We start from the raw sequence: 13405 nt of genomic DNA, 5'->3' as shown, positions 1-13405 counted from the left end.
CAGATGTTCGGGGCATCCAGACCACAACCCCAAAAGGCCATGCATGTGTTCCAGCTGCTGGTTAACGCTCAGAGTCATTGTCCAGCTTCAGGGGCAGGCACCGTGTTAAACGGGATCTGGAAGAGGAAGAAGAAGCACCTCTTCCTGATTCCTCATGTAGGAGTAGAGCTCTGCTTTGCCCCCAGTGTGCCAGGCCCTGGGCACTCATCTCCTTTGTCCTCGTGCTGCCCACAGAACGAATGTGAGGGCGATCTAGCTGAGGCAATGCCTGCGCTCAAGGCTGCACTGGCTGCTCTGGACACCCTGAACCCGGCCGACATCTCACTGGTGAAGTCGATGCAGAACCCACCAGGCCCTGTCAAGCTGGTCATGGAGAGCATCTGCGTCATGAAAGGGATGAAGCCAGAGAGGAAGCCAGACCCCAGTGGCTCCGGTAACCCCCACCCCACCCCACCCAGATGCCTGCACAGGTTGCTCTTTCCTGGCAGTGGGGTGCCAGCACCCCACTGCATCCCCAAGTCGACTCCAGGCATGCAGGCAAGATCATTGAGTTTGGAGGAATTAAGAAAGGAACCAGGCTGTGTGTGCACCCAAGGCCTCTCTCACGCTTCTCCAGCAGCTTCCGCCCTCTCAGTCAGTTGGGAAAATGCAGGTATCTGTAGGTGGAGCTGAGCTTAGTCAAGGCCTCTCCCTGCAAGTCATTACAAAAATGAAGGTCAGGTAGACAAAAGGCCTCGTGTGGAACAAACACAGTCATGTGTGGGTGACTAAGAGAACTACAGAGAGAGAAGCAGAGAAAGAGAGTTAGGGAAAGGAAAAGAATGAGACAGAGACAAAGAAAGGAACAGAGAGGAGACTGAGAAATAAATGGAGACCCAGACACCTCTACACACATGCATGCATGCACGCATGCACAGACATGCACACGCATGCGCACACATGCAGAGACATGCGCACACATGCATGCACACACAGAGACATGCACACATGTGCATGCACATATAGACATGCATGCACACATGCATACACGGCCATGCATGAACACACATGTATGCATACACAAACATGCACACACAGATGTGCATGCACACACATGCATGCACCACATGCAGACATGCATACACACAGGCATGCATGTGCATATGCACCCAAAGGGACAGGGGGACCAGGAGAGAAGGAAATCAGGAGAAAGAGACAGGGAAACACACACACACACAGATAAAGAGAAAGAAAAAGAGAGAGAGAGGAGATGGGGAGAGACTTGCACGCACAAGTGAGTTGCAGACATACAGGAGAGAATAAGGCATGAGGGGAGAGAAACAGGTAGAAATAGAGACTGAGAGACAAATATGTGGAGAGCGACAGAGAAATGGAGACAGAGAGACGCAGAGACACAGGGAGTGCCAGAGATACAAAGAGAGACACAGAAACAGAGACACAGAGTGGGAAGAAAAGAGACCAGAGAGAAGAGAGACAGGGAGACAAAAAACACTCACAGGAAGACAGAGAGGAAGAGTTGGGGGAGGGAGTGGGGTGCAGCAGAAGTGAGGAATGGAAAATTAAAGGGAGAGAGACATAGACGGGAGACAAGGGCCAAGAGAGGCAGAGACGGCAACTGGACGGGGAGAAAGAGAGAAGGGGGGACAGACGAAAAAAGAAAGAGAAAGAGGAGGATACAGAGAATTAGAAATGGGGAGAAAGGAATGGGGAAGGAGGAAGGAAAGCCCCTTCTACAGTTGAGCCTAGAAACATGAACAGGTGGATATTACTGTCCTTCAAATTTAAATTAGATGTAGGACCTTGCATTGAGACCAGTGCCTTAGAGCTGAACCATGACTTTAAAAATCACCTCCAGTTCTATTTCCTGCCTTTTGAATCCTCCCATCCTGGGAACAGTCTGGCTATTCCTTCATTCTTTCTGTAATGTTAGAAGTCTCTACTCTAATCCCATCCAGGCACAGTGGCTCACACCTGTAATCCCAGCAATTTGGGAGACTGAGGTGGGTGGATCACTTGAGCCCAGAAGTTTGAAACCAGCCTGGACAACATGACAAAACCCCATCTCTACAAAAAATACGAAATTTACCCAGGTGTGCTGGTGCACGTCTGTAGTCCCAGCTGCTCAGGAGGCTGAGAAGAGAGGAATGCTTGAGCCTGGGAGGTTGAGGCTACAGTGAGCTGTGATCCTGCCACTGCTCTTTAGCCTGTATGACAGAGTGAGACCCTGTCTCAAAAAAGAAATCCCTGATCCTTCATTTGAGACCTTCTGGCTCCTGCTTCCCATTGCTTAGTATTCCCTCTTCTCTGGCGGCTGTCAGGCCTACAGTCACATAAAACAGATGCAAAACTCATCAGGAAGAGCCAAGCAAGGAGTGGACTTTACAAGAGCATCCTTTAGGGAAGCAGCTGAGGTATAATAAGTTGGCCTTGAGCAAAGATGAGCTAGATGGTACTTCTGCACCCTAGCTGCACCCTGGAATCACCTGGAGAGCTTAAAGAATGCAGAAGTCGGCCAGGCGCGGTAGGTCACTCCTGTAATCCCAGCACTTTGGGAGGCCAAGATGGGCGATCACCTGAGGTCAGGAGTTTGAGACCAACCTGGCCAACATGGTGAAATCCCGTACTAAAAATACAAAAAAAAAAAAAAGAAAAATTAGCTGGGCATGGTGGTGTGTGCCTGTAATCCCAGCTACTTGGAAGGCTGAGGCAGGAGAATTGCTTGAATCCAGGAGGCAGAAGTTGCAGTGAGCCGAGACCATGCCATTGCACTCCAGCCTGGGCAACAAGAACGAAACTCTGTCTCAAAAAAAAAAAAAAAAAAAGCAGAAGTCCATGCCCCACTCCTAGAGACTCTCATTCCATTGGTCTGGGATGCAGCCTGAGCAGTAGAATTTTTTTTTTTAAGCTCTGCCTGTAGCTGGGTTTGAGACCTGCTGAGATACACAAAGCACAGCCAGGTCATGAATGCCATTTCTCATCTTGGATCACTGATAATCAGCACAGAACCTATCATTAAATTAAAATTAAAGCAAATTATGCCTATTATTCACCCAAACCATGGAATTGAGTGAGTATATTGAGATGGAGCAAAAGAGCAATTGAGTTAGTTTGGGGTACCTTGAATTTAAATGAAGCAGATCATTTTCTAGAATGCCAACAAAAACCTTCACGGGAAATATTTGGCCGATTTCTGCTCTTGTAATTAGGAATGGGACACATTTGACCTGCTGTAGTCAATGTGATGTCTCAGAGTATAACTTTTTTGATGAGCCTGAGCTTGGCAAGTACCGCGGGCCAAAAGGCTTCCCGAATTTTTTCCAATGTGTCAACAGAAGGAGCATTGTTCCGGGATGGGATTGAGACTCGCTTGATTAGTTGTTAGTCAGCATGATGTGTGCTAAGGGGAATAAGGGCCTGGCTTTGTGTCTGGGCAGGCCACGGGTAGTCTTCTGTGTGGGTGGAAGCCTGCAAGCTGCTTCTTCCAGCCTCCTTCATTCTCACAAGACCTTGGCCTCACTCACACGGTTCATCACAAGGAGGACTGATTGGGCTCCAACCAACGTCCCAGACTAGGGAAGAATATTCGAAACTCATCTCCACGGGCTGTGGCTCCTGCTGCCTTTTCTATCCATGAATAAGATAATGGGGTACTATTCATTCAACCCATATTTATTGATAACTAAGTACTAGGCAGTGTTCCAGGTTCTAGAAAGCAGCAGAAGGTTACCACTTTGAGGGAGAGATAGATGGTAGAAAATAATTGAAAACTTACAGGTTGCAATAAGTGCTATAAAGGGAATGGACTTTCTAGCAAGCAAGATGAAAGAAAATGCTGGTGCGGCGGGGAGGGGGGTCCCTCTTGTCCGAGAAGTCTAGGGAAACCTCTATGGCGATGGCTTTTAAAGTGAGGCCTCTGACCTGGGCAACATGGCGAAGCCTCATCTCCATAAAAAATGCAAAGATTGGCTGGGCGTAGCTGGGCGTCGTGGCCCATGCCTGTAATCCCAGCACTTGGGGAGGCTGAGGCAGGTGGATCACCTGAGGTCAGGAGTTCGAGACCAGCCTGTCCAACATGGTGAAACCCCATCTCTACTAAAAGTACAAAAAAATTAGCTGAGCATGGTGGCAGGCGCCTGTAATCCCAGCTACTCTGGAGGCTGAGGTAGGAGAATCGCTTGAACCCGAGAGGCAGAGGTTGCAATGAGCCGAGGTCGCACCACTGCACTCCAGCCTGGACAACAAGAGTGAGACTCCATCTCAAAAAAAAAAAGTTGGCTGGGTGCGGTGGCTCAGGCCTGGAATCTTAGCACTTTGGGAGGCTGAGGTGGGCAGATCATATGAGGTCAAGAGTTTAAGACCAGCCTGGTCAACATGGTAAAACCCCGTCTCTACTAAATATACAAAAATTAGCTGGGCATGGTGGCACATGCCTGTAGTCCCAACTCCTTGGGACCCTGAGGCAGGAGAATCGCTTGAACCCAGGAGGCGAAGGTTGCAGTGAGCCGAGATCGCACCACTGCACTCAAGCCTGGCCAACAGTGCAAGACTCTGTCTCAAAATAAATAAATAAATAAAATAGAATAAAATGAGAACTGAGGTCTGGTCAGGAGCCAGCTAGATGCCATTTACAGTATCGGCGAAGGGCTCATGGTAAGAAGCACTTGGGGTCATGGAGGAATTGAAGGAAGGTCCTTTGTAACCCGGGTTTAGGGAGTGAGGCAGAGATGGGGCTGGTGAGGTCAGCTGGGCCTCCTAGACCATGTTTTGTTTCTGTTTTTTCTCAAATACCAGCAGTAACCACTGCAAAATTTTAAGTCTCGGCCAGAATGTCTTAATACATTATCTCTGTTTCTTATTCCAAATAGGTAAGATGATAGAAGACTACTGGGGGGTATCCAAAAAGATTCTTGGGGATCTGAAATTCTTGGAGAGTCTTAAGACGTATGACAAAGACAACATCCCCCCACTGACCATGCAGCGGATCCGGGAAAGGTTTATCAATCACCCGGAATTCCAGCCGACTGTCATTAAAAATGTGTCTTCGGCCTGTGAGGGTCTGTGCAAGTGGGTGAGGGCCATGGAGGTGTACGATCGCGTGGCCAAGGTGGTGGCTCCCAAACGGGAGCGACTGAGGGAGGCGGAGGGGAAGCTGGATGCACAGATGCAGAAGCTGAATCAGAAACGAGCAGAGCTGAAGCTGGTGGTAGACCGGCTCCAGGCCCTGAATGACGACTTTGGAAAGATGAACACCAAGAAAAAGGACTTGGAGGAAAACATTGAAATCTGCTCCCAAAAGCTGGTCAGGGCAGAGAAACTGATCAGTGGTCTTGGGGGAGAGAAGGACAGATGGACCGAAGCTGCCCGGCACCTGGGGATCCGCTATACTAATCTGACGGGTGATGTGTTGCTGTCCTCAGGAACCGTGGCTTACCTGGGCGCTTTTACAGTGGATTATCGGATCCAGTGCCAAAATCAATGGTTGGCTGAATGTAAGGACAAGGTCATCCCCGGCTCTAGTGACTTCAGTCTCAGCCACACGTTAGGGGATCCCATAAAAATCCGTGCCTGGCAGATTGCTGGGCTTCCCGTTGACTCCTTCTCCATCGACAACGGCATCATTGTGTCCAATTCCAGACGCTGGGCCTTAATGATTGACCCTCAGGGGCAGGCCAATAAATGGATTAAGAACATGGAGAAGGTGAATAAACTGGCTGTCATCAAGTTCTCTGATAGCAACTACATGAGGATGCTGGAAAACGCGCTGCAGTTAGGCACCCCTGTCTTGATTGAAAACATTGGTGAAGAGCTGGATGCTTCTATCGAACCTATCTTGCTCAAGGCAACATTCAAACAGCAAGGAGTTGAGTACATGAGGCTGGGTGAAAACATCATCGAATATTCCAGGGATTTTAAGTTATACATCACAACCCGTTTGAGGAATCCACATTACCTCCCAGAAGTTGCTGTGAAAGTCTGTCTCCTCAACTTCATGATCACCCCCTTGGGTCTCCAAGATCAACTCCTTGGCATCGTGACTGCGAAGGAGAAGCCAGAGCTGGAAGAGAAAAAGAACCAGTTGATTGTGGAAAGCGCAGAGAACAAGAAGCATCTCAAGGAAATTGAAGATAAGATCTTAGAGGTTCTCTCCATGTCCAAGGGTAACATCCTGGAGGATGAAACCGCCATCAAAGTTCTGTCCTCCTCCAAAGTGCTATCTGAAGAGATCTCGGAGAAACAGAAAGTTGCTTCCATGACAGAAACGCAGATTGACGAGACTCGTATGGGCTATAAGCCAGTGGCTGTGCATTCCGCCACCATCTTCTTTTGTATCTCGGACCTGGCCAACATCGAGCCGATGTACCAGTACTCCCTGACTTGGTTCATACATCTCTACATGCATTCCCTGGCCCATAGCACGAAGAGCGAAGAACTGAATCTGCGCATCGAGTACATCATTGACCATTTCACCCTCAGTATCTACAACAACGTGTGCCGTTCTCTGTTTGAGAAGGACAAGCTACTCTTCTCTCTCCTCCTGACCATCGGCATCATGAAACAGAAGAAGGAAATTACAGAGGAGGTGTGGTACTTCCTTCTTACTGGAGGCATCGCACTGGATAACCCCTACCCCAACCCAGCTCCCCAATGGCTGGCTGAGAAGGCGTGGGCGGAGATTGTCCGTGCATCTGCTTTACCCAAATTGCACGGCCTGATGAACCATTTGGAACAGAACCTGGATGAATGGAAGCTGATCTATGACTCAGCCTGGCCCCACGAGGAGCAACTCCCTGGGTCTTGGAAGTTCTGTCAAGGATTGGAGAAGATGGTGATCCTCCGATGTTTGCGGCCTGACAAAATAGTGCCAGCGGTCCGGGAGTTCATTGCTGAACACATGGGAAAGCTGTACATCGAAGCCCCTACCTTCGATCTCCAGGGATCCTACAATGATTCCAGCTGCTGTGCGCCTTTGATTTTTGTGTTGTCTCCAAGTGCAGACCCAATGGCAGGTAAGAACAGAGTGTTGTGGAAGAGACATGGAAAGCCCAGAATGTGTGGGTGGATATCAGTAGCCGGTCCCTTACGGCAGGTATCTCAAGTTCAGATGACTTTGAAGGCCAAGTGGTTTATAGGCCGAGGTGGAGCCACGGAACTCTTGTTTTTCCACCTAAAGAGCTCAGCTGCTACTCGGCACCCACAAATTGGGCCATTTGGAAATGTAAGCCCAGAATTGCTAGATCATCTGATTTTTCAAGAGAAACCAGAAATGCAGAAATTTCCCACTGTTGAATCTTGATAATTCATTCAAAGTTTTTTCCTTAAAAACCTTGTGAGGGTTCAGGAGAGGTGGCTTATGCCTGTAATCCCAGCACTTTGGGAGAATGAGTTGGGAGGATTGCTTGAGCCCAGGAGTTTGAGACCAGCCTGGGGAATATAGTGAGACCTCCGTTGCTATAAAACATTAAAAAATTAGCTGGAAATGGTGGCACATGCTTGTAGTTCCAGCTACTTGGGAGGCTGAGGTAGGAGGATCCCTTCAGCCTGGGGAGGTCAAGGCCTCAATGAGCTATGATCACACTACTGTACTCCAGTCTAGGGGACAGACCCTGCCCCCTCCCAAAGAAAAAAAGAACAAAATAGAAGCTTGGTGAGATTCAGCTCGGATGATTCCACAGGAAACTTCACCTTGTGTTCCTTCTAGTGCCGCACATCACGAGATCCATACTGTCTGGCTGTCTTTTCTGATAAAGACAGATCCGGGACTCAGGCATTGTCAGCGTGAGCTGGCTGTCTGTCCCCCCGCGCCCTCCCTTATAAAGTTTCCCACCAGATTGTCACCTAATGTGACGGTTCTCAATCTTGGCTGCACCTTGGAATCACTTGGGGAGTTTAAAGAAGCATCTCAATGCATAGGCCATAGCCTTGGCCAATTAAATTAAAATCTTTGGGATGTTTTATGAATTGTGTTTTATGAAGCCTTTCCAGTCATTCCAATGTGCAACCAGTGTTGGGAACCACTGACTTTAATAGTTTTAGTGGCCTATGACAATCATTACCGAGATCCATTATTTCACTAGCTGGTGCACAATGATTATTATTATTGTTTTATTTTTTATTATTTTATTTTATTTATTTATTTTGAGACGGAGTCTTGCTCTGTCGCCCAGTCTATAGTGCAGTGGCGTGATACTGGTTCACTGCAACCTCCACCTCTTGGGTTCAAGCAATTCTCGTGTCTCAGCCTCCCGAGTAGCTGGGATTACAGGCACGTGCTACTACATCCAGCTAATTTTTATATTTTTAGTAGAGATGGGGTTTCACCATGCTGGCCAGGCTGGTCTTGAACTCCTGACCTGAAGTGATCCACCCACCTTGGCCTCCCAAAGTGCTAGGATTACTGGCGTGAGCTACTCGGGAGGCAGAGGCAGGAGAATCGCTTGAATCTGGGAGGTGGAGGTTGTGGTGAACCAAGATTGCGCCATTGCACTCCAGCCTGGGCAACAAGAGCGAAACTCCATCTCAAAAAACAAACAAATGGCAATTTATTTTCTCACAAGTCTCAAAGAAAGAAGTTTGAAATCAAACTTTTGGCAGGGATGGTTTCTTTTGAGGCCTCTCTGCTTGGCTTGCTGATGGTCTTCTTCTCCCTATGTCTGCACAGGGCCTTCTCTCTGTGTCTGTCCTCATCTCCTCTTCTCATAAGGATATCAGTCATATTGGATTAAGGCCCACTCTAATGAATTCATTTTAACTTTGCCTCTGCAAAGACCCTATCTCCAGCTACTGAACAGTTACATTCTGAGGTACCCGGAATTAGGACTTCAATGTATGAATTTTGCTAGGGACACGATGCAGCTCGTAACAGAGACCATATGTAATCCTTAGAATATTAACCCTGATTTTTTTTATGTGCTGCCTGCCCCTCATAGTGATGTACTTCCTTGTTTGTCTTTTTTTATTGTGAGTTCACCATCAGCAGATTTGTGTTGTTTTGCAGGAGTCTCATATACTTTGGGTTTTAGGGGTGTCCCTATAGAACAACTTTGCCTGTGCAAACAGTGGTACCCCAGGGGGCGAGGTGGGGGTCGCCATTCTGAATCAAATTTTATGGGAAATTTCTCAGCTTAGGAATCCCACACCAGAGAGTACCGTGAACTCACACTCCTCAAATTCATGTGACATAAACAGTGTTTTGATTTTTCACTGGAGAGTTGTTTGTTTTTTTCATCCAGGCTCCAGACCAGTTATGAGCTTCCATGTCTTTTCCCTGGGTCAGTAGTCAAATGGGCTTCTTTTTGTTTGTTTGTTTGTTTGTTTGTTTTTTGAGATGGAGTCTCACTGTGTAACCCAGGCTGGACTGCAGTGGCACGATCTCAGCTCACTGCAACCTCCGCCTCTCCCTGGGTTCAAGCAATTTTCCTGCTTCAGCTTCCCAGGTAGCTCAGACTACAGGCGTGTGCCACCAAACCCAGCTAATATTTGTATTTTTAGTAGAGATGGGGTTTCACCATGTTGGCCATGCTTGTCTCGAATTCCTAACTTCAAGTGATCCTCTCATCTCGGCCTCCCAAAGTGCTGGGATTACAGGCGTGAGCAACCGCATCTGGCCAAATGTCTGGTCTTCATAACATGAAGGGATGGCACCTTGAGAATCCTAACTTTATGCAAGTGTCTCAGTTCCAGCTCCCTACCTCTTATGAGTGCAAAGCTGTATCTCCCAAGGACATTAAAACTTTAACATCTAGAGTAATGAAATAAAGTGGTATTTTCCAATGGTGATATGCTATGTATCCATGAAAGCAAAAAGCCTTAATACATGTACTAATGTGGAAGAGACCTATAAGATACGTACATTGATAAGTGGGAAAAAATGCAGTATTCTACAATTCATATAAATTTAATCATATATATGCATTTATTTAAATACATAAAATATTTCTGGAAGGATTCACAAATCTAGTAACAGTGGCTACCACTGGGAAGAGAGAAGTGAGAGACTTACTTATTTCACTTTACAAATGCTTATATTTCTCGTTAAAATAAATTTGCAAAAATCAGTTTCCTAGTTATTTGATTATGTGCTCACCTCTTTATTTTTGAGTTCCCCATTTTTGGCACCTGGGAATATCCCTTTCTTTCAAACCTTGATTTTTTTTTTTTTTTTTTTTTTTTTTGAGTCAGAGTCTTGCTCTGTCGCCCAGGCTGGAGTCCAATGGCCGGATCTCAGCTCACTGCAAGCTCCGCCTCCCGGGTTCCCGCCATTCTCCTGCCTCAGCCTCCCAAGTAGCTGGGACTACAGGCGCCCGCCACCTCGCCCGGCTAGTTTTTGTATTTTTAGTAGAGACGGGGTTTCACTGTGTTCGCCAGGATGGTCTCGATCTCCTGACCTTGTGATCCGCCCGTCTCGGCCTCCCAAAGTGCTGGGATTACAGGCTTGAGCCACTGCGCCCGGCCTGATTTTTTTTTTCTTTTCGGTTCAGATAATTCCTTTTTTATCAAGAATGTCTATGTGTTTAAAGCAAAAGATAAGTTGATTATAGCTTCATCTGCCATCTGACCTGATGTCTTGAACTTCCCCAGAAAGGTGTTTATTTTGTAATTAACAGAAGTTAATGAGTTTTTTTCTGAGTCCGAAATTTTAATGTGAACCCCACCTTTTGTGTTGGTATTGGCGTGTGTGTGTGTGTGTGTGTGTGTGTGTGTGTGTGTGTTTAAATAGAGACAGAGTCTCACTGTGTTGCCCAGGCTGGTCTCCAACTCCTGAGCTCAAGTGATCCTCCCACCTCGGCCTCCCAAAGTGTTGGGATTACAGGTGTGAGCCACCACACCGAGCCATGTTTATTGTTGATGTGGCTGTTCTGTTACTGTTAGCTAGCCTGTCATCTTTCAAAAGCCTCCTTTCTTCCTGGTCTCAGGCCTGCTGAAGTTTGCTGATGATCTTGGTATGGGAGGTACCAGAACACAGACCATCTCCCTTGGCCAAGGCCAAGGCCCTATTGCTGCCAAAATGATCAACAATGCCATCAAAGATGGGACCTGGGTGGTCTTACAGAACTGCCATCTGGCCACAAGCTGGATGCCTACACTGGAGAAGATTTGTGAGGAGGTGATTGTTCCTGAGAGCACCAATGCCAGATTCAGGTGAGATGCTGTCCCACCACTGCCTTCTCTGGGACCCAACCTCCAGACATCAGGCTGGTGGCTGGGAAGATGATCAAGACACAGTCCTGCCCCTTAGAAACTCTCAGTCTAGGCCGGGCAGGGTGGCTCATGCCTGTAATCCCAGCACTTTAGGAAGCTGAGGCGGGTGGATCCCTGAGGTCAGGAGTTCGAGACTAGCCTGGCCAACATGGCAAAACGCTGTCTCTACTAAAAATACAAAAATTAGCAGGGTGTAGTGGTGTACACCTGTAATCTCAGCTACTCGTGAGGCTGAGGTGGGAGAATTGCTTGAACCCAGGAGGCAGAGGTTGTAGTGGGCAGAAATCATATCACTGCACTCCAGCCTGGGCGACAGAGTGAGACTTCCTCTCAAAAAAAGAAAAAAAGAAAGAAAGAAGCTCTTCAGTCTAGCAGAAGGCAGCCCATAGATGAATAATGTTGATACCATGTCATATATGATTTACTCACTATTTGAAGAAGAGCCATGGAATATAGAAAAGGGATGGGAAGGTTGGGGAAGTCCTGGAGGCCTGACAATGGCCCGGGATTTTGAAAAATGAATAGGAGTTTGCCAGGAAGGATATTCCAGGCAGAAGAGACAGCATTTGGAAAAGCAGAGAGGTATTAAGGAAATACTGAGAAGTTATCTTACAACTCTGGTATATGCCATGAGAGGTTGTTGGAGAAGGTAATAGGAAATGTAGCTAGAAAGGTAGACTCAATGTGAGCAAGTCTGATTTTTAAAAATTATTATTTGTCTAAAAAAAATCCTGTCCAGGCATGGTGGCTCACGCCTGTAATATCAGCATTTTGAGAGGCTGAGATAGGTGGATTGCTTGAACCCAGGAGTTCAAGGTCAGCTTGGGCAACATGGCAAAACCCCATCTCTACCAAAAATACAAAAAATAAGCTGGGCGTGGTGGCGCACATTTGTAGTCCCGGCAACTTGGGAGGCTGAACTGGGAGAATCACCTGAGCCCGAGAAGTCGAGGCTGCAGTGAGCAGTGATCACACCACGGCACTCCAGCCTGGGCCACAGAGTGAGACCCTGTTTAAAATATAAAAAATAAAAAAATTTCTACCATTTTCCAGGTATCATTTGCCCTGCCTCCTGCCACCTGCCTACCTCTATCCTACATTTCTGGGGTTCTTTGGAATTTTAATCAACATTGGAAATGGCTATTTGTTTTTTGTTAAAGCCCAGCAAAGCTAAGCCTCAGTTTTTGCATTCATAGAATAATAAGATGATCCAAACAGACTTTAAAGTCCATTTTAACTCAAATGTTCAGGGATTCTCTTTTTTTTTTGAGACAGAGTTTCGCTCTTGTTGCCCAGGCTGGAGCGCAGTGGCGCAATCTCCACTCACGGCGACCTCCGCCTCCTGGCTTCGAGTGATTCTCCTGCCTTAGCCTCCTGAGTAGATGGGACTACAGGCATGTGCCACCACACATGGCTAATTTTGTATTTTTAGTAGAGATGGGGTTTCTCCATGTTGGTTAGGCTGGTCTTGAACTCCCAATCTCAGGTGATCCGCCCACCTCAGCCTCCCAAAGTACTGGGATTACAGGCGTGAGCCACCACACCTGGACCAGGGATTCTCTTATACCAGGCCAGAGAGCAGCAACCTAAGGCCCGATGGCCAAATGCACCCTGCTGCCAGTTGTTTTTGTATAGCTTGCAAGCTAACTAAACAGTGTGGAAAAAAATCTAAAGAATCATGTTTCATAATACATGAAATGTCTATGAAATTCAAATTTTAGTGTCCATAAAGTTTTATTGAAAAACATCCATGCTTATTCATATATTGTCTATGGCTACTTCTGTATGACAAGTAGTTGCAGCAGAGATCATATGGGCTCACAAAGTCTAAAATACTTACTCTTTGGTTCTTTACAGAAAAAATGTGTCAACCCCTGCTCTGTCCAATAAAGCTAGCTGGTTATTTTCATCTTAGTTGTCTGCCGGAAAAGAGGGAAAGTGTTTGGAGCTTATTTACAAAGTCAGATTAGCCACAGTTGATTTGTCTTCATATAAAACTTCCAAAAGAGAGAGAGTTTAAGAGAAGTCCATTAGTTTCAAGAATGCTGTTTGACAACAAGCGAGGTGGCTCACAGCTATAATCCCAGCACTTTGGGAGGCTGAGGCAGGTGGATCACATGAGGCCAGGAATTCAAGACCACCCTGGCAACATGGTGAAACCCCGTCTCTACTAAAAATACAAAAATTAGCCAGGTGTGGTGTGCAT

At 46.9% G+C, this 13405-nt stretch overlaps 1 protein-coding gene across 1 annotated transcript in view; it reads left to right on the top strand.

Annotated features, from left to right (window-relative positions):
- The window catches only part of DNAH3 (dynein axonemal heavy chain 3), a 220079-nt gene that overhangs the window by 182411 nt on the left and 24263 nt on the right, over nt 1-13405 (top strand). Inside the window, exons 52-54 of the mRNA XM_030925062.1 lie at nt 235-433; nt 4866-7007; nt 10914-11139. Of these exons, the coding sequence (XP_030780922.1) occupies nt 235-433; nt 4866-7007; nt 10914-11139 (2567 nt within the window). The remainder of the gene's footprint in view (nt 1-234; nt 434-4865; nt 7008-10913; nt 11140-13405) is intronic.

This window comes from Rhinopithecus roxellana, chromosome 20, assembly GCF_007565055.1.
Source record: "Rhinopithecus roxellana isolate Shanxi Qingling chromosome 20, ASM756505v1, whole genome shotgun sequence".
NCBI classification, from domain to species: domain Eukaryota; kingdom Metazoa; phylum Chordata; class Mammalia; order Primates; family Cercopithecidae; genus Rhinopithecus; species Rhinopithecus roxellana.
The sequence above is the reverse complement of the archived record's forward strand: the minus strand, read 5'-3'. Positions and strand labels throughout refer to the sequence as shown.